The sequence below is a fragment of the Onychostruthus taczanowskii genome, unplaced genomic scaffold (genome assembly GCF_017590055.1).
Source record: "Onychostruthus taczanowskii isolate IOZ18803 unplaced genomic scaffold, ASM1759005v1 scaffold62, whole genome shotgun sequence".
Lineage (NCBI taxonomy): Eukaryota > Metazoa > Chordata > Aves > Passeriformes > Passeridae > Onychostruthus > Onychostruthus taczanowskii.
Genome location: NW_024503901.1, coordinates 2,988,961 through 3,013,310, shown reverse-complemented (window position 1 = coordinate 3,013,310; position 24,350 = coordinate 2,988,961). Strand labels below are relative to the sequence as shown.

The 24,350-nt window shown below is 38.6% G+C and overlaps 1 protein-coding gene across 13 annotated transcripts in view; it reads right to left on the bottom strand.

Moving 5' to 3' along the window:
• LMO7 (LIM domain 7) overlaps positions 1 to 24,350 on the bottom strand; it is a 131,287-nt gene that overhangs the window by 92,493 nt on the left and 14,444 nt on the right. For all 13 annotated transcript variants that reach the window (XM_041419889.1, XM_041419890.1, XM_041419892.1 and 10 more), the window contains exons 2-3: positions 4,355 to 4,425; positions 569 to 638 (exon numbers count right to left, since the gene is read on the bottom strand). In XM_041419889.1, the coding sequence (XP_041275823.1) occupies positions 569 to 638; positions 4,355 to 4,425 (141 nt within the window). The remainder of the gene's footprint in view (positions 1 to 568; positions 639 to 4,354; positions 4,426 to 24,350) is intronic.

Below are 24,350 nucleotides of genomic sequence, written 5' to 3'. Positions count from 1 at the left end.
ATTTGCCAAACAGCATACAGAAAATCTTTTACATTTCCTGTAAAAATTGTGACATACATCTCCCACCTCTACCCCCAGCAACGTGATTTACAGCCAAAACATTGGCAAATCCCTCAGCTGAAGCCGGCAGAGAAATCTTTACATTATCAGAGTTATTTTAATGCAACTGAAGCTTTGCTGTGGGTGGAGTGAAACATGTTCTAAAAATACTTCAACTACACAGAACATTTCCTACTTTGCCCACTCCTTAAGAAAGAGATATCGGAAGTGGCTTCTAAATGTTAAGATAGGATGGTGGCCTTTAAATAGAGACAAGTAATGTCACAGAGGTTTGTGCACAGGAGCCAGGGCTTGATACATCTGGGGATGATGAAGCTTGATGCAGTGACAGGATGACTGAAGTTACGGATCCAAATGACAGATTAGGTATCCTTTGTGGTCTAAGATAACGTAGAAATGGTACAATTTTGAACAAAAAGTTTAAAGGGAGCTAAAATTTTGAAAATTCCTTAAAAGCAAATATCACTTGGTTCATACACCAGATATTAGATTTAATGCCATTACTTACCAAGCCAGCTATTGGAGTTGGCAGACGATTGATCTTCTTAACGATGCCAGGTTTGATCTTGTTAATCAAACTAAAAAAAAGTTATATGATTTTCTGTTAAATAATTCACTGTACTTAAGCATGAGCATCAATGCTTATTAAGAAATACTTTTCATGTGGTCCTAAGGTAACACAATTTGAATGAGTTTGAGCTGAATCTATTAGCACTCCCAAGAAGTGACGAGCAAGAACAGATTGTAGAAGCAAAAATGAAAAAAGTCACACACAAAGAGGTTTCTGGAAACAGCAAAGCGAGAAAGAAAAGAAAATGCCTGAGGAGGTGTGGGCAGAAAAGGATCTGTGTTTCTCCTACAAGGATGGTGATGTTAATTGGACTCAAATATCCTATTTATAGCTTTTCTTCTCATAAAGGTTCTGAGCAGACGTCAAAAATGCACCAGAATATTGATTTTTAGAGTTCAGTGCGATAGCACTAATATTCCTGAAAGGGTGAGAAATAAACTCAGTTTTCATAATGCTACCAAGTCCAGTACGCTGTGTGCAGCAATCATTTTTGGCACACATAATTTACATGCACAAGTCATTTTCCATCTCAGTCAGAAGAGACTATATCTGATATCACTCTTCACATAAAATTCATAATTAAGCTGAGAAGACAGGACAGACTACCACATCCCTGTTGAATACATAAGCCCAAATGCATATCTTATCCTGCAGTGAAGACGAGGCACAGGATTCCTTGCAAGTCTACACCCAGGTTTTCAATCATGGAGCCAGTGAAATATTGTGGTTCACCAAATTACACACTGGATCAGAGAGTCAGTGGAGAACAGAGACCTCAGGACACCCTGTAGACTTCATCTGCCTCTATACCTTCAAGGATTTTTTTACTTGCTCTCACTTCTTGTTGCTACTTCTCTGGCCAGACCCTTCACCCTACACAGAGCATCAGCAAGGCTTTGTGATCTACCCACACCAGTACAGAGACAAGGCCTGGAGTTTAAAACTCTGTGTGGGGGGAAAACATCTTTTGCTCAATCAGAAAATGCATATGGGAAATAAACACAAAGAACAGTTTACCCCTATACACTAGAATGAAGGATACATTTCTAAATTCCTGCAGGTCCTGAGGTTTTCCAGTAACACAGAGTTATTTAGCAAACAAGACACATTTGATTACTTTTCCCACCCAAGAAAGTGACCTGTTGAGGTGGAATTAAAAAAAAAAATGTTTGCATTCCTCCCCTTTTTTAAAATTTTTAAATCTTCCAAATGCGTAATTTTTGATTTCTTTTACTGAAGAACATGAAGTAGCATGTGACCAGAAAAACTTCAGTGAATTTCTTTCTCTGATGTATGTACACTAGAATTGGCAGAATGTAAAAGGCTTTATTTTGTCAACTACTGATCACTCAGCCAACGTGTGCACTTAGTCATTGAGTGGGACAAACAAACTCACTGGATGCTATAGGAATATATGGTGCAAGTAGAGGTCTTATCTGCTATGGTTGAAATCAGATCTACAATCTACAGAGATAATACATCCACCTAAATTAGCCACAGGTGAACCAGGGAAATGGACAATCTAATTTCTAGATTGTCTCAATTGTTTGAGATCTTGCACTATATTGTTGTTGGTGAAAATTGGACATGTGAAAATCTTTGCCATCTGCTCTTTCCTGTTTCCACAGAATTTCTACGAAAATCACTCCTCCTTGGACTTCAGATATGTCAGATTTAAAATTAAGACACAGGAGAACAGCTGTTTTAGTACAACATAATAAGGCATTTTTTGCTTTAAAGAAAGTTGCATGCCTCCTAAGGCAAGCTGCTCACTAGAATGTCCTAGGTTGCAATGCAAGATGTGGCTGGCAGCATTTATTCTTTTGCCACCTGTTAAAACCAGGTGGGGCAGTTTTCTTTATCTCTTACACAAGCCATCCTCCCTCTGGGAAATGTCTTCTGTTAATGGGCCATTGAGTCTGACCGATAAAATTACACTGTGAGATACTCCATCCAGGGGGAGGAGCCAAACATTCCTACCTGGATATAATGTGAGATTTGGAACAAAAGAGACAGCCTTTTCCTACTAGATTCCCAGAGGAAGGCCAGGCCCATCAACACCACCACTGGACCTTCAGAGGAAAACTACACCCTTCTACAGGATCCCTGCTCCAACAGAACCACAGCTGGCACTGCAGGAGGGCTGCAGCCACCATTTCATGGGACTGCTACCAACACCCTGGCCACAGGGTGGCAGGTCCTATTCTGACTCTGTCAGTGTTGTTTAGTATTGCTGCATTTTTATTTTTTTCCTAATAAAGAACAGTTATTCGTGCTCCCATATCTTTGCCTGAGAGCCCCTTAATTTCAAAATTATTATAATTTGGAGGGCGAGGGTTTATATTTTCCATTTCAAGAGAGGCTCCTGCCCTCCTTACCAGCCACCTGTCTTTTCAAACCAAGACACTGAAGAAATTACAGGATGTTTTCCTTGCATTATTATTAATTACAGATAAATTTACCTGACTTGCATTTGGCAGAGGGATCCTCATGCTGTTGCCAAGTAAGTGTCAACAATGAAGATATAAAAGATTAGTATGTATCAGTTAATGGCCAATTCTTAAACATCTGAATACAATATATACATCCCACTCAACATATACTTCTTATTAAAAGTAGAAACTATTTTTATTACCACATTCATACTCTTTAACATTTAATTACAAAAGTAATGAAAATAAAGCATCCTGTTCTACAATGTTATTGAAAATTAATTAATGCCCCATATCACAGATAACTTCAGAAGCATCTAGCAACATAAGACTGGAAGGCAAAGAGTGCAAAGCAAAATAAAGGCAAGGACAGAAAGCATAGCAATATTCACAGAAGGGAAAAGTTATGCATAGGAAAAGAAGCTCAGAGAACTGAACTTGCAAAAATATTTTCTGAAAGTTAACTCTGCTGAACTGAGTGGCTCTGAGTTTTGTGATTTTGGGTTTAAGGTTTCTTTGTTTGTTTTTGTTTTTAGCATCCCAGGTAGCTCTCTAATGAGATTTCTCTTGCACTGGTGTTCTAATGACATTTACAACTGCTGTTCCTTAAAATACTAAGGGATTAGCACCACTTCCAGTCTGGAAACCTGTTCCAGTAAGTACCAAGCCAATTAGAGATATGTGGATGAGACCTGTTGAGTGGACATTTTATACCTCTGACTCAGTCTAGCAACGAAACCAGGCAAGCCCCATCACTGCCAAGCCTACAATATATAAGCACGAGGAAGCTTCCTACAGAAAGTGCTCCAAAACAAGCTGAGTGTAAAGTTTTGTGATAGGAATAGGTAGTTTCAGGATTTATAAAATCAACACTAAAAGGCAGGGGATGGAGGACAGAAATCCAAACCCAAACAACAGCAGTGGGTATTGGGGTAAACAGTGTGCTTTGATCCCAGCCACAGCCACACCACTCTGCAGAAGCTGAAGAGAAAGCCCAGAAATATCCTGGGCATTATAACCAAAACCAATATAATCAATCAACAACAGCATGATCCTCTCAGTATCACAAAAAGAAGTGTGTGGGACAACACACAAAACATGTGGATCTGGAAAGAGTATGCCAAAAGCTGCTTTTACTTCCCATGACAAACAACGAGTATTAAAAATAATTAAATTACTTACTACAAAATACTTTTGGTGCTTACAAAAAAAATAAATTCAGAGGCCAGGAAGGAAAGAGGCCAGCTGATGTTAACCTGAAGGGCTGTTATTTAGGTAAGCCAATACTCACTCGCACAACAGGACTCCATTTTCTAGAGCTGCTCGAAAGTCTCCAGTTCCAAAGCTTTGCCTGGTAACTGCCTATAAGAATAAGAGCTGAGAGTTAACTGGACACACAGACAAAATCAGGACTAGGAAGAGATTCTTAGTAGTAGTTAAAAACAAACAAACAAACGAACCCTGATTTAACAATTAGTTCATACTATTATTTTCTTAAATTAATTTCAAAGAAGCAAGTATTTAAAAGACAGTTATTTGTGCCTCAAAAGAAGTCAGATCCAACATCTTAAAATAGTTTCCTCTAGCGTAAGTCAATCTTCAGCTAAATTCTGTGCGAATACTTATTATTTTCCAAAGCAATACCAGTCACATTGAAAAGCATAAAAGAAATTTCAAACAGAAATGCAAAAGAGAGAAAGTCTTTTATCTCCTGCTTCATGTTACAGCGTGTATACCCATGATATCTAGCACAGAGTATTTTAACAGCGGGTTTTTTTCGTGCCACTTGCACCTAAGGCAGTGTGACTAAAGAACCACTCCAAGTCTGCATTACAATGTGCTCATCAATTCCCATTCCTTGGCAAGTGGCAGGACTATACTAATGGGACTCATTTGTATATTCAGAGTGAAAAAGCAGTGAGCAAGAACAATGTCTTATAAAGGACTTAAGATACCCAAAACCAAATGAATTGACTACAGGTTTTCAGCAAAGTAGTTTTCAAAAAAAACCCCAAAAAAACAAAGCATTTGCTCACTATACTCACTTGGAGCCACTTCTAGATCCCCCCTGTGCCTACATTCCCTGCAGGGACCAAATTTGGCAGATTTCTTCCAAACACCCAGACTAATAACCCACATGCAAGTCAAAAAAGGACTTTTACACAATTCTGCCATCAGTCCAAAAGGTTTCATGCCAGCTGGGAATGGAAATCAAATACTAGGAATTGTATGTATTTGAGCTTAGATGTCACCATGTTCAGCCACCAGTAAGTTATGAAATTAGTACTGAAAAAAATAAGTTTTGCTTGGTAAAAAGAGCAACGGATGAAGCTCTTTTAGGATCTGTAAAATTATTACATTATCACCCTATCATTTTTTTTTAATTTCAAGAGGGATGCACACTAGCACCAGAAATCCTACAAATTAAGTAATTAGCTTTAACACAGGTTTTCTTTTCATTCAAATGCTAAAAGTTCAATCTTCCTATTGAGAAGAAAATTAGACATTACAAACATCTTTTGTGTTTAAGGTTTTTTCCTAAAATGTAACAGATAGTGACAGAAAATGAATGACGGCACACCAACTCAAGATAAGAAAAAATTCAAAATTCAGGGAAAGAAAGGATGATAATGATTCCCCTAGGAGCATTGCACTTTATACAATATTCATATAACAACAGTCTGTTCCTACAGAAAACTAGAAGCTGCATCTTAGAAATATAATTGTCAATAATCACTTAAAAACACAGAATCTGAAAACTATCCTTATCTCATATATTGCATAATATTTTGTTTCCAAACTTGTATATTTAGTGATAATGATTTTGAGAAAGCTAGCCAATGTAACATAATAGCACAGAAACTTCAAAATAAATATTTATGTTCCCTACGTTTTAGGGAATATGAGGAATAGGAATAGCTAGTTTAAAAGGATGCCCTCCATTCTGCAAGTTAGAAATTTGACATTTGCAGGCCATTCATTAGTAGTGTACTGTATTAAAGGCTGTAGGTCTGGAGTCTAGCTTTACAGCTATGTTTCAAACTCCAATAAATTCTTAAGAATCCTAAAGTTGTTCTTATTGTAGAGTTGTCACTGACATCTACAGGACTACACACCTGAAATGTTTGTGTTTATAAAGAGTTCACTGGCAAGTCAGGCATGCAATAGATGACAAGGTGTTCCCTTCAACAAGAGTTGGGCCCATCCCAAGCCTGCAATGTCTTCTAAATGTCTTCTAAATGTCTTTTGAACCCACAATCAACCTTCACAGTGAAATGCATAATTCTGTTTCCTTGAACAGCAAGAGTCCAGTTTGAGTACAAGGCTGTAAATGCCTCTATTAGACTTGCAGACCTCTTAAAATTACATCAGAAGACATTACACTGGAAGAATTTTGACTAAGCTATTTGTGCAGCTGCTGCAGCAATCAACACTGATTTGCTATACAGGATGGAACTGTCAGACTGATCTTGTGACCCACTGATTTTGACAACCACGTGGTTTGTTGATATTAAAATAAAAGCATTGATTCTGCCAAGTTAGGTTTCATTAATACTGACTTTCAAAGGATAACTAATAATTAAGTAATTAAAAGGTATTCTCAAAGAACAATTTAACACTGGTGCTTGAAACCAAAACATTTTCCAAGTTGCACAACAACTTGAATTTGTTGATGTCACAAAAGTAAGTGCTCCATTTTAAGATCTGTTTTTGTACAGAGACGGAGGACGTTTCTCATTACAGACTTTCACCTGGCTTATCGCCAGTGCAGAGCTTCAAGCTCAGCTGTAACCATGATAGTCTGCCCAGGAAACAGGTATCATTAAAAAAATGCAAAGACACAGACTGCCTCAGAGTTCTGCCCTGCAAGAACCTAAGCAGACAAAGTGAATCCCACCCTAAGATATTACATCTTCAAACTATGTCTATGATTTCTGAGTCACTGTTTGTTCATGAAAACTGCTTATACTGGGTGTGGTACTCTTATGTAACAGGCGTAATTGATTTTGAACAATTTTTCAACCACTTAGCCATGTGAGCCACCAAATAATAAAGAAAATACCTTACAAAAGTGGTTTCTATCCATCTTTGAACAACATCCCTTTCCAAATTATATGTCTCTTTTCTCTCCTCTATTCAGCTGAATATATTCTGCTTCTATCGCTACTTTTTTGATAGAATGAGAGCAATGACATAATTAAAGGCTATATAATAAAATCAAATTTATTTGCTACTATAAAACAGTTCAATGTTGTTTTTCAAAGACAGCGTCCCCTCACACTTTGGTAATTTGCAATTGCCAGGTCCAACCACTTTTCAAAGAGTATGCATATCAAGTCTTTATTTAAATTTAGACATTTTAAAAATGCTTACACATAGAGGGCTAGTTTATTTTCAGGTTTGCTGTGATTCCTGTATCAGGAGACAAATCTCACTGAAGAAGAAATAACCAAAGATAACCGTTCTGAACATGGCATGACATCAAAATCATCATGGACTGAACAAATAGCACATAGCACAGAATATGCTGATTACATGCCCAAGTACCAAAATAATCATTGAGTACATTTCTTTGGCTTGCTATACTGGAAGCCAAATATAGCTTCTTTGCCTTACAATCTATCCAAAGTTGAAAAATTCTTTCAGTGTTAATTAAAAAAACAAAAACAAAAAAAAAAAAAAAAAACAAAAAACATACTGAGGGAGTTCATATCAAGTTGTTGCCATGGTTTATACAGGTTTGAATGGCTTTAGCAAAAAGGCAGCTCTGCCACAGGCCAATCAATGTTTACCACTGCATGAAACTCAAAGCAAAGGAACTGGTAGGTTTCTCAATTTAACTTTGCTGTGATGGAAACAGCCAAGCTAGACTCTCCCCATCCAATGCAAGAATCCTACCACATACCCAGGCATGCTGGCTGACCAGTTCTCCATCACAACAGCATTAGCTGCCCAGAGACAAGGAGGCAGTGCCGTACCACGCCCAGCCTGCAATCTCAGCCATGCCTTGGCACAGGCTCGCCATCCAGCCTGCTCTCTCCACTTCATTCAGAGCTCCTCTGCCACCCTGCCTTTACACTTCAGCACCTCAAACCATGCAAGGTCCCTGTGCCTCAATTTGACAGAAATGCTGCTTGCATCAGCTTGAAGCACACAGCTCCCTGATGCAAGGATGTAGGTTAGGGATGGAAGGAAGATGCAAGATACTGATACAGATGATAGCAGCTGCCTGAAGGAAGGCTTATGTCAAGATCTCAAGGGGCAAACAATTACTGAGAAGGCAATTAATCAGATCAACACTGATTATCAATTTCAGATCCCCAGCATGGTCTGCAGCAAGAAAAGACAAATTTTGCATGATGAAGAGAGGACTGGCTGTCTTCTGCAGGAAACTGGGACAGTGATGCAACAGTGATGCAATGGTGCCATCCCCAGTACAGAATTTTGGCTACACCTGCCAGTTCCTGTCACAATGCCTGCCTGAGCAGATCACCCCATCTGCGAATGAATGTCTGAATTCCTACCTTTCCAATGGCCTTTCTTCTCCCTACCCATTACCACAAATCTGGATCAGACTGCATGGCAAAGGGCTCTGTCTTTAAATAACCCCAGCATTGCATTCCTCCATTTACAGAACTCCTTTGGCTATAACTACCTTCATGCACTGCAGAATGGCACTGCTCCTGCAAGATGCATAAGGAGATACACTGGCTACACCCCAGCCAACAAGCAAGCATGCAGGCAACTCCCAGTGTGTTGGCATCTGTACAGCATGAACAGGTCTGGAAGTAGATTCACAACACATTTTCAAGCAGTATTTTGAGCCCACTGCATTTTATATCCAATTGTCAAGACATGTTATACCTCAGCTTTACAGATTTTTCTTGTCCATCACAAAAGAAGAGCAACATCAAAAAAAGTAATACAAAAAGGCAGTAAGGAGTTTTTCCCTCTCCCACATTCAGATGCACTGCCCAAAGTCCTACCTCCCCTTTTCATAGCTATTTGCAGTTCCATTTAAATGCCATGCAGTACATGAGCTTGTGTTTGAAAACTTATGTGGTAGCTACCAGAAAATGCTGCCACTGTGCTTTGAAGTAAATAGCTTGTGCTGCCTGCCATTTGGAGTCTTCTCATACAGTCTTCTCCTCTCAATATTTTCATCTCCTCCCTCTTTTTTAAAAAAAACCCAAACAAAAAACCCCCATAACATTGCCTCAATTTTCTCCTGTAGTGATTTTCTTTATCCGAATTCCTCCCAAAGGGCATAGGGTGGTAGGAGCCATATTTAGAGGATTGCTGTACACAGTCTTGAACACAAGTTCAAAATCAGCCGTTTGGGTATAAGACTTTTGACATTGCAGCAAACAGCCCAACTGTAGCAATGACTAGATTTCTCAAGGTCAAGCAGTAGAAAAGAGCAGCTCAAAGAGGTCAGCAGGATCTGTCTCCCTGAATTTTGAGCCCCAAGAAAATGAACAGAAAGAATGGGCTCCCATCCACGGGAAAATACTACTGGCATTTCATTTCTGGTAGCAGCAGGGATGCCAGGCCCAAAGCAGGCAAGATCACTGTGGGAAAAATGCTGCTATCTTCCCTCCTGATCAACATTTTAATTCACAGTCTAACAAACTCCTGAGGGGTCAATCAAGAAGTGCTCAAGAAGCTGGTATCCACAGAGGCTCTCCCAGTCAGCTCTCCCACAATGAAAGGATGACACATCCCAACCTAACCTGCACAAGTGTCAAGAGCAAGACCTAGGTTTCTACAAAAAAAAACAAAAACCTTAATTTCAAATCCCCACACCTCACAGCTAAAATCCATGACAGTCATGATGCCACTGAGGAAAAGAACTGGGATGGTTGGACTAAGAAAAATATCTACAAATAAATGTGTTGTATAATAATCTAACTCAACAGTAAAAATAAGAAGGGGGAAGGAGATTAATATTTTTGCCATTGATCACTTATGCTGGACCATGTGAATGTTCCTCTTTATCTCCACAACAGTAATGTTTTTCAGTTGGAATAATTCACTCTCTGTGCCTCAAGGCAAGGCTGTACTCCCCTGTTTAACCCCATACCCCAAATCTCTAGGCGTCATTACATTTCAGAGAATGTAGAGGTTTTTCAGTCTTCAGTCCAAACTGCCTTTGATAGCAAACCAGAACAGATATTTATAAAAGGAAATGGTTCATTATTGAAAAAAAAAGTCTTAACTGTTATTTTCTATCATCAACATAATGATGGGGTCCTATTGTGGTATGCCTTCTGGACAAACATACCAAGACTCCTGAAATAACACACAGCTACATTCTTACAAAAGATGAAGAAAAACAGTAAGGGGTGAGAAAGAAGGGAAAACACTACTGGTGTAGTAGGTGTGAAAAGCACAGATCTCTGCTCATCAGATGCTTATACTCTGCTCGTTTCAGCTGTTCTGTCAAACCACATGTAGAAACACACTCTGAAGGACAAAAGCAAAGTTTTCCTTCCAATGGCTCACAGAACGCCTGGCTTGGTGAAACAATGCTGCAGAGAGAGCAGGGATAAACATTTGGGATCAATCAACTCAGTCAAGCTGTTCCCCCACAAACAAGACCATCCCATAAAGGAAAACAAGATGAATAAGCCTACTGTTGTTTGTCCTGATGGCTGTACCGACAGGTGTCAAACTAGGAAAGCCATCATACATTACTTTGTGTGACAAGAAAGTGTTATTGTATGTGCAGATATGGGCAGCATCAACTAGATGGAGGTAGGTGTTCTAGCAACACAAAGCTTGCCAATGCAAAGTGAAATCTGAATTTCTTTCACTGAAAGAAATCATTGACATTTTATTTTTAATTACATAGCTACATCTGGTTTCTTGGGAAACTATTAATTCTGCAAACATCATTTAAATGCACACAAGCTCTAAATCTGCCAGCTCAAGTGATGCATGCTGATTTCAACTTTAACCACACATTCAGTTTCTCACATGTTTTTACAATTACTTCCAGTTAAATAAAAGTGGGCATATATTCACCTTCCCAAGGCAACCGAATAATAACAATATTTTAAAACTTTCCAGTTGAGCTCCATACTAATTTAGTAGCTTATGGTAAAAGAATGGTGGTATTGGGCCCCTTAACCATAAATGTTCCTTGCTAAACAGAGAAAAGGATAAATCATTCATGAAGTAAAAGACATTATGTTCACCCTTGAAATAAGCAAAAAGCAAGCACTGAATTCCATAAGTACGTAAAAACCTGTTTTACTGAAAGTTGTCTTTTTAACTAATTCACAGTAAAACAGTGGTGTACTAGACTTCAGCGCTTCTTTCTGACAGAGAAAATTGTTAAACATACCCTTGGAACAAGAATTATGAAGGAATGGTTTACAGAAAAGTCATCAACTGAAATAACAGAAGAAATTACAGGGAGAAATTGCAGTTTCACTACTTAGATATCTGTTAATGACCAGGTTTTGTAATATATGCACTCTCATGCTAGCCAAATTTTGAACTTGCCCATTGTAAAAGTCAGTCACTCCATATACCATTTCTTATTATTTTTTCTGAAATATCTACACATTCAGCACTGCACTGGTTCTTATCTGACCTCAAGTTGTTAACGCCTTTCCAAGTTAGGGGATAAGCAATCAAGACACAAATCCATTTCTAACTGCTGCAGCTGGATAAATGAATACATGCATAGTTATATCCTGTGGAGTGTCCACCAGGGCCATAAAAAAAGCTTGTCCTGGACAGAATATCAGTATGTTCTCAGTATCTCCCTCCAGACTTAAGAAGCACAATGCTTTGTATGGCTGGCTGAGCAGTCCAGTCACAGCAGAAAGCCATGATCTTCCTGCCATCCTGAAATTACACCAGAGCCTCTACTCCCAATCTTTTCTTCATGCCCTTGTGAAGGGTCTGCATTTATGCAGTGTCCTGCAATCATCCAGGCTATTTGTGCTTCAGTATAGTACTAAATATATATTAAAGAAACCCAACCCCATCTCCATGTAACTCCCTCACACACATCCCACCACCTCTCCCCCTCCCCAAAAATGAAAAAACTGAAACAGGGCGGGCAAGCATCAGAGAAGGGCTGGAGCCACAGCATGCTGGAGATAAGAAAAGGACAACATTCAGATTTTATGCAGATTGTTGAGAGGTTTGGCATACCCAAAGATCCAGTGATTCAGTGCCCTGACAGCCAGGCAGTATGTGACTGATGGGACAGGGAGCCACTTGCCCTCATGAAGAACTTCAAGTTCAGACAGCAATAGTAAAAAATTCTGCCCCAAAAGCCTCTATGCAAAATTTGTCGAATTTCTTTTGCTAAAGAAGGAAAAAAAAAAAACAAAAACAAAAACAAAAAAAAAAAAAAAAAAAAAAAAAAAAAAAAAAAAAACACCCACCTATGACAACTGCAGCAGTTTTTTTTTCAGGAGAACAAGAAAACAAGTCTTTAAAAGCTTCAATGCAAATAGAGGCATTACTTGCAATATTAACAGATAAAATGTTATGATAATAAAAATCATATTTGTCTAAGGCAAACATAAAGGACTAAAGCAAATAATAGCTTAAGTTTTTCATTGTACATGTAATAAAATAACATTTGTCTAACATTTTAATCTATTATTTTATATTTAGTATTTTAAATAATGTCTCCATTTTACTGTAATTGAATTTCTAAATATTTGGTATTGCTCATTTAGAACAAAAGATAAATGCAAACTATAAAAGGTCTTTGGATGTTTGTATTTCCTAAGTTCAGTTTTACTACTATTATAATTCCAGGCTGGAGTCCATGCTGCAAATTTCAATACAGGCTCCCAATCCACTAGCATCTATTTTTACAGGAAGGACCTTATAGAAAACAACCTTGCTTACGCTGATTAAGAAAAACATGCTAAAACTCTGGTGCTATCTGCAAGCAGGTCCCTGTTGGGATTATTTATATAAATGGCAGAGACATACAGAGATACCAAATTAAATGGCCAAGAACAGAGCATGCTTCTGACCTACAGTACAGTTATCTCTTACAAATTTACTGCCTTGATCCTGTGTGTATGCAATACTTTCATTTTTCATATATTTTAAATACTCCATGCTTCTCCAGAGACCAGCACTGGTGCCATGATCAAACCAGGGAGCTAACCACAAGGTCTTGAAATGACATTCAGCAGGAGGAGGAAAAAAGGCATTAGATAAAAGAAAATGCACACAAAGGGGAAATCCTTTAGATACAATTGTTTTACCATGTTTACCAAGGTTATTCATGCATGAACGCAGTTTCTTGCTATTACTAGAGATTTGTCAATCCTTTCAGATTTTTCAGCCTTTACTGTAAGCAGTAGTTTGAGCGGGTACATACTGAGTGCATTGAGTGCAAAGCATTCACCAACACTCCCCCTCTCTCTCACACTACACCCATTTGCTTGCACATGGGGATCAGGGAACCAACAGCCTTCTCTGTGCATCTTCCCTTCTGCCCCCACATCCCCTGACTTTTATATCTCTCTACTACACACACTGGTTTCCAAGCCATTTCACCAGGTTCTTTTAGCTCATTAACAAGGAAACAGATGGACAGTGAAAAAAGAAATTGTGCGGAAACGAACATTTAACAGGGTCAAAGACACCATAAAGGCAATTAGTGGCATGTACAGATCCTGGAAAAGCAGTCACAACATCATTCCCAGTAAACTATGGCACTTGGCATTAACTGCAGACCTTAAACAATGCAGCCTGGAAATTCCAATATTATCTAGCAGCAGTTATGTAGAAATAAACAATCAGGTGGAAGTCACTGAAATTAATGCTGACTTCAGGTGGAGAAATACTACACTCTTCTCTAGAATTTGAATAACTCAGGGGGAAGGGTTAGCTTAAAAGAACTCCACTGATCAGACCTCTTTAAATAAAAATAAAAGCAAGATTGCAAAGCTCCTGTTTGGTAGCTGGGGGCTTTCTTAACTGCATTGACATATGATAGTAGGTAAGCAGTGAGAGAAGCTACATAGAACAGTGACACCAATAAAAAATTTATTTCGGGGTTTTCCTAGCTGTTTTTTAGAAATTTTTAGACCATGGAGTTGAAAGGAATATAAACACATACAACTAATTATATTTGGAAAGCACTGTGCATGGACCAAGTTACTACACTGGAAGAAAGACTTCCAAATGCTCCCCTTCCCAAGGCTCGTGGGGATGATGCCTCCAGGTGCGAGCTCCTGTATCCCAGCAGAGGCCACTGCCGCTGCTGCACAGCACCATCTAATGGGAGACATCCCGCAGGACACATGACCACAGGCTCTGTGCTTCTGTGCAGCCCTTCTCCTTGGCAGGAGATGAAAGAAATCGCCTCTGGCACAGAAATTAAATAATTGCAGTCAAAGGAGGAAGAATGGCTGTGGAGGAAATTGAAGTCCAAGGGAGCCACAAAAGGATGGCATGCATTTGAAAAGATGACAGGAGAACAACTAGATGAGGCAGAGTATCAGTCTGGGCAAAGGAATAAAGAAATTTAGGCTCAACAAGATTTGCTGACCAACACTTGTCACTGATTAGGTGTTTGCAGAGTTCCAAAATATGAATGCTGCCCTTTCAGAGGATTTAAATAAAAGGGAATACTTGGTGAACAAGTAGCAAGATAGTCAAGTGTTTTTGTACTTTCAGAACTCTGAAATTAATACGTTCTTGGGCTTGAACACACAGCTTTTCAGAGGATCCTGTTCTAGCTACATCTCCTTCAAGACCCTTCCATCATCTCACAGCACAGTGCCACCCTGAACAGTAACCACACATTATTCATAATTATAGATATATTCTCCCCCCCCCCCAAAAAAAAAAAAAAAACAAACAAAAAACCAAACAACTTAAACTCCTTCACTGTTTGAGATTATTTGCCTTTACAAAAAATCAAAGGTCACTGCTAGCAGAAATCAGGGATCGGGCTACCTCAAAATCAGGACTCCTCCCTGTTTAACGTGACTTGAAAAGGTCCTCTTTAAGCACTACATGGCCCTGTCTTGTGTCCTTCCTATCTGAACATTTTGGTGAAGCTGATGGAGTGTTTATCAAGCCAAGCATTACTGGCCAACTCTTATTCTCCAGGGATCTCTGGTGCATGGTTTGCAAAACCACAAACAGCAGATGCACGATCAGCTGCCAGTCACACGTGGCCCCACACAGGGATAATTGCTGCACTACAATTAAAGAACTAAGGTGAAGAGCACAGGGGTCCAGAAGGGAAGCACTGCTGCTCTCCCAAACTCTTTTAACACTTCCCCCTTCCCATCCCCCTTTCTTCTTCAACACCATCACTCATCACTCCACTTCTGATCCAGGGTGAGCATTGCCATGACCCAGGTGTTACTCAACCACCTCCAGCATGACACTTCCTCCAGCCATTTCACTGCTCCTCTGCAAATGCAGCGTTATTTATTTCATTATTTGAGGAGCCAAACTGGTTTGACAGAGTGCTTGCCTCCTTGCCTGGGTGTGCAGAGGAACCTAAGATAAGATTGACTATCACAGCAGCTACACAGAGTTGCTACGCACACTGCCCAGAGGTAGGATTTAATTACTAGTCAAAAGCAGTCTATCTCCCCACGATTACATAAGAAAATTATAATTTGCTAGTATTTATTATGACATCCTTGCAGAAATGTTCATGACTCTTTGTAAACAATTCCATATTCTGCAAGGGAGAGGCAAAAATTTATATCACAGTCTCCATATTCAAACCATTAAGCATTTAAAATGTGAATCCTTGATGTCCACCTTTTTATATCATTAGAAAATTCCATGTTGATGAAATTTGCTTTTGTTCTTATTCAGAGGAAAACACGTCAGCAGTGCACTAAACAATTTATCTGCATATGGCAAATACATCCTTTCTCAAAGACACACTCTGACCTTAAGTCCTGTGTAGGAAAAACAGTGTTCAGTAAGCAGTGGGCTGGTTCACATAGATTCACACAATCTCCCCTAATGATACATCTACAGTGATTAAAAAAGCTCCACAAAACACACACACACAAAAGCTCTGACACACAAGCAGGCAAATTGCACTAGAAAACATATCTAGAGCTATTCAATCAGTCTTGAAAGACTACTCTCTTCTATACACTTAGAGTGTGTTTGTACCTTGAAACTACTTTTTAGATTATGAAAAGATACACGTTCTTTGGGCATTTTTTGTCTTTAGCTTAACTTTATTTTGTCTTTAAAAATAACAAGGCATTAAATGGAGAAATACCATCGGTAATCCATACAGGTTTTTCACAGACAGAATTATCTATGCCCAGGAAGACAGAGATTTTCTTCTACCATAGGCAAGATGCCTCAAGCATTTCAGGTTTGAGCCACAATGGTTTCTGTGACCAGCTGTCTTCCAGGGCATGCAGACTCCAAGAATGTCTGAAACTTTGCCTAGCAACAGACAAAGCACAGACTGCCCCCAATTTAAACATTTTACTCCATACATGTTGCATGAAGTTATGCCAATTTCTGCTGCTTGATCTAGTAAGTGGTTGGGATTTCTACACGAAAATATTTAGTATTTTATTTGAAGCTCATAAAAATGTTTCTCCTACCATTAAAAAAAAAAAAAAAAAAAAAAACCCACAAAAAAACCACCAAACCTGGGAGATGCTTTAAACATTAGGTCCACTGCTTTATCAAAGTAGAATGATGTCTCTGTGGATTTTTTAATTCAAAATTCCAGAGAGAAAGGAATGATACTTCATAGCACTGATGCCATTTCCAATGCAAGACTTAATTCTGGTTTTGGGGGCATCACAAAATCATGTGTTTTATTGGTCATATATACTCAGATCACTTGTTAGAACAAGAAGTTGGATATAATTTCAACTTGAAGCATTCAAACACGATTTGCACAACATTTAAAGACTAACAAAGGAATTATCCCACTGAGTTATGCTAGTTGTCCATCCCACCCAGCATCCTCAGCCTGACAGTGACACGTACCAGGCATGTCAGCACATTTGCAGGGTGGGGAGGGAGGATACCAGTACTTTCATATTTAGAGCAGAGGTGTTCTAGCCTTCTCTATAATTAAACAGTAAAAAACACAGATAGGGAGAGCAACACATCTTTTCATAAACACTCCTCTTGCATCAGAAATCATTACAGAAAGGAGAAATGTCACCCACCACTTCCTCCTGTGCCTATATACCAAGCTTTTTAAAATACTTGGTTGCTTAAAGATTTCTCTGTTTGCACTATACCACATATGGAGACGTGCATCCAGAAGAACTTGAGCACAAGTCTAACTTGAGCTAAGTCCAAGGTGATGAATGTATGCAATGCCTTTTTAACTAGGGCATGTACCCATGAATATCCCACTGAAAACTCATGCGTCTCATGCAGGACAGTATTCTCCAAGCCTGGTGCCTCAGACTGAGAGCCTGTGTTGAGAGCAAGTGGGAATTCATACACCAGCTGGGAGTCGCTGCAAAACTGATCTCACATCTCTTGACATATTCTGACCTCTGCTGTTATAAAGTGGAATTTATTTTGACAATCATTTTTTTCTTTAAGACACTGCCTTCAGTTAAATAAGAATTTTCAATATCTGCAATTATCCAGGGAAAAGAAATGATGGAAAAATCTCTTTTATTTTACACCATGAAACATAAACAAAGTTTCCACACTTTTTCCCTCCCCCTCATGTTTCTACCATCCTGCCACTTATTATAACCTGCATCATTTGACTGTTACATAAATATGCATACTTTGCTGGTTTTTTGGGATCTAGACACTCTGCATGCTTCCAGTCATCTCTCTGAGAATGAATTGTTTTAGGCTTTTGTGACAGATACCAGCAAAAACACCCAGCAAATACCAAAACAGAGACTACCACTAGCCTGAAATTATTCATACTAATTTTAGACAGCACTTTTTTTTTCCAGTGCCAGTTGCACTTTCACCAACAAAATACTCTACAGTAGCCTAGCAAGCTCTAAATTATGTACAAGTCTAGGACTCCATTCACACTGAATTTTGACAGTATTTCTTTCCTATATATAGGAAAGAAATCATATTCTAAATGTGCTATACATTAACATCAGAGAAAAGTGTGAATGTGAATGAAGGATGGTATATTGGTTGGCAAACTTGAAAGCAGCAAAACATCACTTTGTAAGTTATAGGAACACTTTGAGAGGAAAGGAAGAAAGACAGGGTGTCCATCATGATTCTCTGCTTCTATACTTGTCTTTCCCTTTTGGATAAGAAGTCTCCTCTAAGACCTTGTCTTGAAGATGAACATTTGAGCCTGTACTGTACTTATCACAAATGCTTAAAGAACATTTCCTCTCCTTTTCCTATCATAACACCTGTCACACTTCAAAATAAAATTGCATGTACAGCTTATATGATTTCCACCAGACTTGCTGAATCCCCATGGCTTGAGAGATGATAAAGTACTTGATCAAATATTTATAAGCAGTATGAATTCAGACTATCTCCCAGTCAGAATACCCTTTTGATTAAGAAAGACAGCAACACAGGGCACAATGTTTCAGCACTAAATGCTAATTTTATCTTTATGTCTAACTAGGGAAGTGACCCTAATCTAAAATCAGCTAGTTCACCTTTATGCCAAGAACCTACCTCTTGCAGTTCTAAGCATAAGAAATAGACTTGTTCAGTTCTTTTCAGAATATTTTCACCATTAACTGTGTTCTTTCTAAGCAATACTAAAATTAATGGAATTTTTTTTTTACTGTTCTGCATGCAACAACTTTATTTGCACCTTCATGCAAATCTTTGAATGCTTTGCTTCTGCTGAGAGAAACATGTAGATATTTGCCTTCACACCTTTACTGGAGTAAACACAGAAAATGCAACTGCAAAAGGTAGATAAACCACTGAATCTTATAGGATCCTCAACTACAGCTACAAAGCAAACAGCTATTAAAGCCCAGCACAGCGCCTTATTCCACCATATAGATGGCCCAAGACAGCCTGCTAGTTTACACACACTGCCTATTTCAATAATTCTGTTTTGCCCCAGTTAAAACCATCATCTGCTGGAAACGAAACCAGTGTGGACCCCCCAAAACGTTACTGCACCTCCAGTAACTGATACCTAGACTGTTAGCAAGGGTGGTAAACAATGAGTTACATAGACCACCACAAGCGTCCTGTAGGATTTAACATCACAGCTGACTTTTTAAAAATATGGAACTACTTCAAATAAGACATGTTAAAACACCTCCGCTTCCCACCCAAAAATTTTATTAATAAATATAAGAGTTTTGGATGATATAAGGAGAAAGCCTTAATTGTGCTTTGTAGAGAGACCACCCAGCAGCATACTGCACGTGGTCTCAAGGCTTTATTAGTTTGATTGAACATCTGTCAGATTCTGTAATACCATTGAAAAGAAAAAATAAAGTAGTATGGTTAGTTTAATTTTGTATTCTGTCAAAAAATATGATTGGAAGTTGAATAGCCTAAACCAAAGTATAGTATGATTAAACAGGAAGTTTGATAAACCAATTCACAAAAATTAGAAGCGAATAAAATTTATACAACTAGCAAAAAAAAAAAAAAAAAAAAAAAAAAAAAAAAAAGGCAAGTTTAGGTTAAAAAGTAACTAAAGACAACATACACAGAAGAAATTCTATGGTCCTACTAGAGGAAACAGAAAGGACAGAACAGGCATGATGAAAGTAAATAAACAGACAATGAAAAGATGGTTATGATGTTCATTTAAAGAGCTGGCAGATGCTTCAGAGAAGCACAGTGCTGGGAAAACAACCACTGAGAGTATAAGTGTTGAGATTGCAAAGCCTGGAAGAATTTGAATAATTAAAGTTCTTGTCTGTTCTAGAGCATGCTCTAAGCCATTAACAATTATCTTCAACTCAAAGGGCTGGAAAGGTCTCACTGACTGAAAAAAAAAATTAAAATAAAGATCCCCTTTTGAGGTGTGATGACATGGAAAGAAAACACAAAAAAATATGAGAAAAACATTGAGACTATTCTCCCCAACTTCAGCTTCTAGAAGGGTATTAAATATTGCTGACTCACCCCCAACACAAGGACATAACTTTTTGAAAGGGAGGAACACTTTGGTCTGAAAAGACACTTTTTTTCCCTGCCTTGGCAAATAGACTGGTTTGACACCAAACAAAAGAAAAGAAGCAAGTGTGCTATAGATGAACAGAAGTTATGCAACTGGGAAAAAACCACTTCTCCAAACGTATCAAAGCAAAATTTGCACTAATGGATTTACTTCACAGCAAAGATTGTCATGCATTAGGAAGGGAAAGTTAACCAGGAAAGTTAAGTAGAAGTTTTTAAGAGGTTAAAATATATGGAGATAGGCAGATATACCAGGAATGATCTAGGTATAACAATATCCAACTTTACAAAAGAGTAGTCATGAACTACGTGACCCCTCAGCTTCTCTGAGCCATATATGCAATTTCTAGATAAAATAACTTATTACTCACTCAGTCTCATCATCTAAATACCAAACCCAGTAAAAACTCTTAGTTAAGCACGTATGTATCTCCATGATTTAAGGCACAAGAGAGAACAAAGTGAGTTTCAGGGAGAGTTTTGGTGCTGTTTTGGAAATTAGGTACTTCACAGCAAGTACTCAAAACACTCAATAACCTAGATGCAAAAAAACTCTACAAATAAATCAGTTTATTTAGGACATACACTCTAAGTGCCAAAGCAGAAATTTAAACCTCTAATGCCTACTATGATATGGCATTGTTAAAGCAACAGAAAAGAAAGATGGCATATGCATGGTGGAGGGGACTGACACATGTGCTACCCCCACAAGTACCTTTAATTATTCAGATCAGGATAATTGCCAACTCTGAGGGCACAACATTTAAGTGGCACTTACACTACCACACAGAACCCAAACACCAGGCTCTGTAACTCTAATGTTGTGGTAGAAGATGCACAGAGAGATAGGATTTACTGGAATTTGAAGGCTACATCCAATTTATGCTCTCTAATGAATTCTTTAATCAATACTTTTGTATGGTCTGTTAATTCTCATCACTTGCTGGGGGTCAGGAGGAAGAAACTGGTTGGTCTTTATGTGCAAGGTTATTAGTGTTACACTGCTTAGAGGTGGCCCACCTGTGCTTCTCTAGAGACCCTGGAAACACTGGAGATGCCTGCAGAGATGGGAGAGTGCAGGGTGGTGGTGCTGAGGATGCCTATGCACCACTGGCACTTTCTACACTTCCACAGAGACTACATGAGAGTCAGATAAATAGAAATCTGGTTTCCCTTTCCTTGATGGAAGATGTCTTGAGCTAGTAAAAATGACTGACCTACAAGCTCTGAAGGACAAAGGGCTCCTCCTGGGCACCTGCAGTGACAGAGTGATGTGGGAATAAAGTGGGTAACTGTGGAGAGAATAGTTACAACCACAGCAGGGTTTTCTTTGAAGAACCTCCAGAAACCACATAAGAAAAATAACTTTTATTTTTGGGGGAGGAAATATTCAAAGTGAAAGCGGGTCTGGACTTCATTACATAGCTTTTGGTCATAGGTGCATGAATTCACCTGCTCAAGGTATTACTTAAGACACATATTAAAAAAATTGAAAAAAAAGAAAAAATCAAGTTTTTGCCACCTCAAGGAAGAACATGCAAACCTCAACATAGCTTTGCTGCCAGAGGTGCAAACAGAAGAAACACAGGACAAAAGTAGAGAGCCCGAGAAGATGTGCTGTTCATGTTTGCATATGAGAAATAGGGGGGTGGGAAGATGAGAAGAGCCACTTTATTTTCTAACCCAGCCCCTCCAGCCCACACTGGCAGCACAGCCCTTACATCAGCCTGCCTCAGGTCTGCAACAGGGACTGACATTTGCTGCACCTTGGTCTCCTGCCTTCATCTACACCCATACATGCTGGAAAAGTTGTGAGCTGGGATAATTCCAGTTCCACTGCTGCTTCCAGCCATCCTGTGAAACATCACTGCTGAACTCGGGGAAAGTACACAGAAACCTGGCAAACTGAAATAGCCCCAAGGCCTGGTGACTAAATATTCCATGGTAATGACACCTGGCACCAGAACCTCAAAAAAATCAAATATGATTTACTAGCTTTTGACATTCAGAGGTAGCCCTTCAAGGTTTTGTTTGGACTAAGATTTGTAGTAGTCAAGGCCACACTTTAAAATGTACAAAATTCATGCCAATATATATCTCTATCAAAAGAAATGGCTGTAAACAGTCACTGTCAATCTTTGCATTAGACTTATTAATAGATATCAAAGAACAGATCTAGGGTCAATAAAGTAAATTACCCATCTTCCATTTAATTACTTTGAAAAAACAAATTAAAATTAAATAACATCCAACAAAACAATCAAAAGCCTTGTTAATATTCTTACCTACATGCAGGAAGAAGGCTACAATGTAACTACTCAAAGCAGATTTTGCCAAAAACAAAGGGGTACAGTCAAACAATTCTGAAACATATATTCAACATTATTTGAAAACATCCTATTATGAAACAAAAGATTTCCTTCATAAGAAGTGTAATGGTAAATTGAGAATCCCTGCAAAATTTCTTCTGAATCCTTGGAAAGTTGCAACACTCTGCAATAGAAGACATTGTTACTTTAATAAATCTGAAAACTTAGCACAAAGTGAAACTGGGTTAAGAAGTAAACATTTTGATGTCTAGAGAATTTTTTTTTTGCAAGTAAACTTGTGTTACCCGTACCTCCATTAATAATATTTTAAAACCCTACATGGGGAAAATATTATGGCAGAAAATTCTTTACAGCTTTTTACTAGAAAGTAATTTTGCAAACATTATAAAGATCTCTGTGCTACTCAAAAATACACAGCAGTTCAGAATAACAAAGTAACTGACATAAAACAGCAACTCAGCTTCTGTCTTGATTCTGTTTGTTTCACATAAACGAAACATCTGTGAAATTCATAGCATCTGAACACAGAATACACATTTTTTCAGTATGACATAGTAAGGGATATTTTAAGATGCTGGAATGTCATTAATTTGTGCCCCTTAGCTCAGCAATTTGTAAATGGTCAGCTCTAGAGCACCAAAACAAAGTAGAGCCTGTCTATGCCCATTTTATCCAACCATGAGTGTTTAAACACCATTTAAGATCTAATGCCAAACCCCAGCATGTATTATTTATCATAAAATTGAGAAGGACATCTGATGGCTTCCTGTTCTATCAGAACAACTTTTTTATTTTTCTGTAAGCCTAAATCTTGGCCCTTTCAGTTTCCCAAGATTTCAATCCATTTCTGCTGGCGACCAAGCCCCTGAGGAGCAAGTTTAGCTCGAGATGTCACTGTCAAGCCTTTTCCTATAGTGTCAGTAGGAGGGGAGGGAAAGAAGAATACAACTAGGCATAATGCTCTTTAACTATCTATTTGTCTGGTTACAAGAGAAATGGGATCCTCGCACCTTAAAAAGGAAGGAGACTGGTCCTATCAGATTGCTGTTCCTACTGAGTTTTACAGGAAACAGCAAGCCCAGAAGGCTGCACTAAGGGTTACAGAGCCATGGCAGCTCTGTAGCTCTGGTCTCTAGAAAAACCTTCCACTCTGCAGAGGCTGTGAGACCCCCCCCCAAACAGGGCTAAAAATGAAATTACATTGGGTTAAGTGAAGACCTCCAGAATGTTTATGAATATCTGGCTCCAGGAAAGAAGCTCTCCTGACTGCAGACACTACTTTGTGTTTGTTTGTTTTTTAAATTCCATCAAACAGAACACACCCACCTCTTCTTTTTTCATCCTGAGCAATTCATTCAAAGTCAAAGCTTTGGTCTGAAGCTTAAGGTCTTCTATTTTATTTTATTTACTTCTGGGCTAGCCTTAAAGGAGAAGTGAGAGAGGTTTAAAACTGGCTACTTCATTCACCAGAAATACAAGTTTTCCGCTCTTAGGCACCTATGGAATTCACTTGTTTCAAGCTCTTCAAGTTTGAGAAAAAAAATCTAGACTTCAAAAATTCCTTGCTTTAATTAATGACTTGCTTTAATTAGACCTCAAATTAGTTTAATCACTACGAAGGAACAGTGAAAACAAAAAGTTCAGCATCACATGATATTTTAAAATAACATCTTTAAAATGGTGCTGCACAGACTGCATAGTCCCACTCCTAGCCAGCCCTCTCTGGTAGGGGTCTCTGAGCTAACAGCAGAAAGGGATAGAAGGCCTCTGTGGCACCCTGTGCTTCCAACAGGAATATTTTAATCAGGTAGTTTCAATTCCCATGGAAAAGTGAAAGGGGGCGGG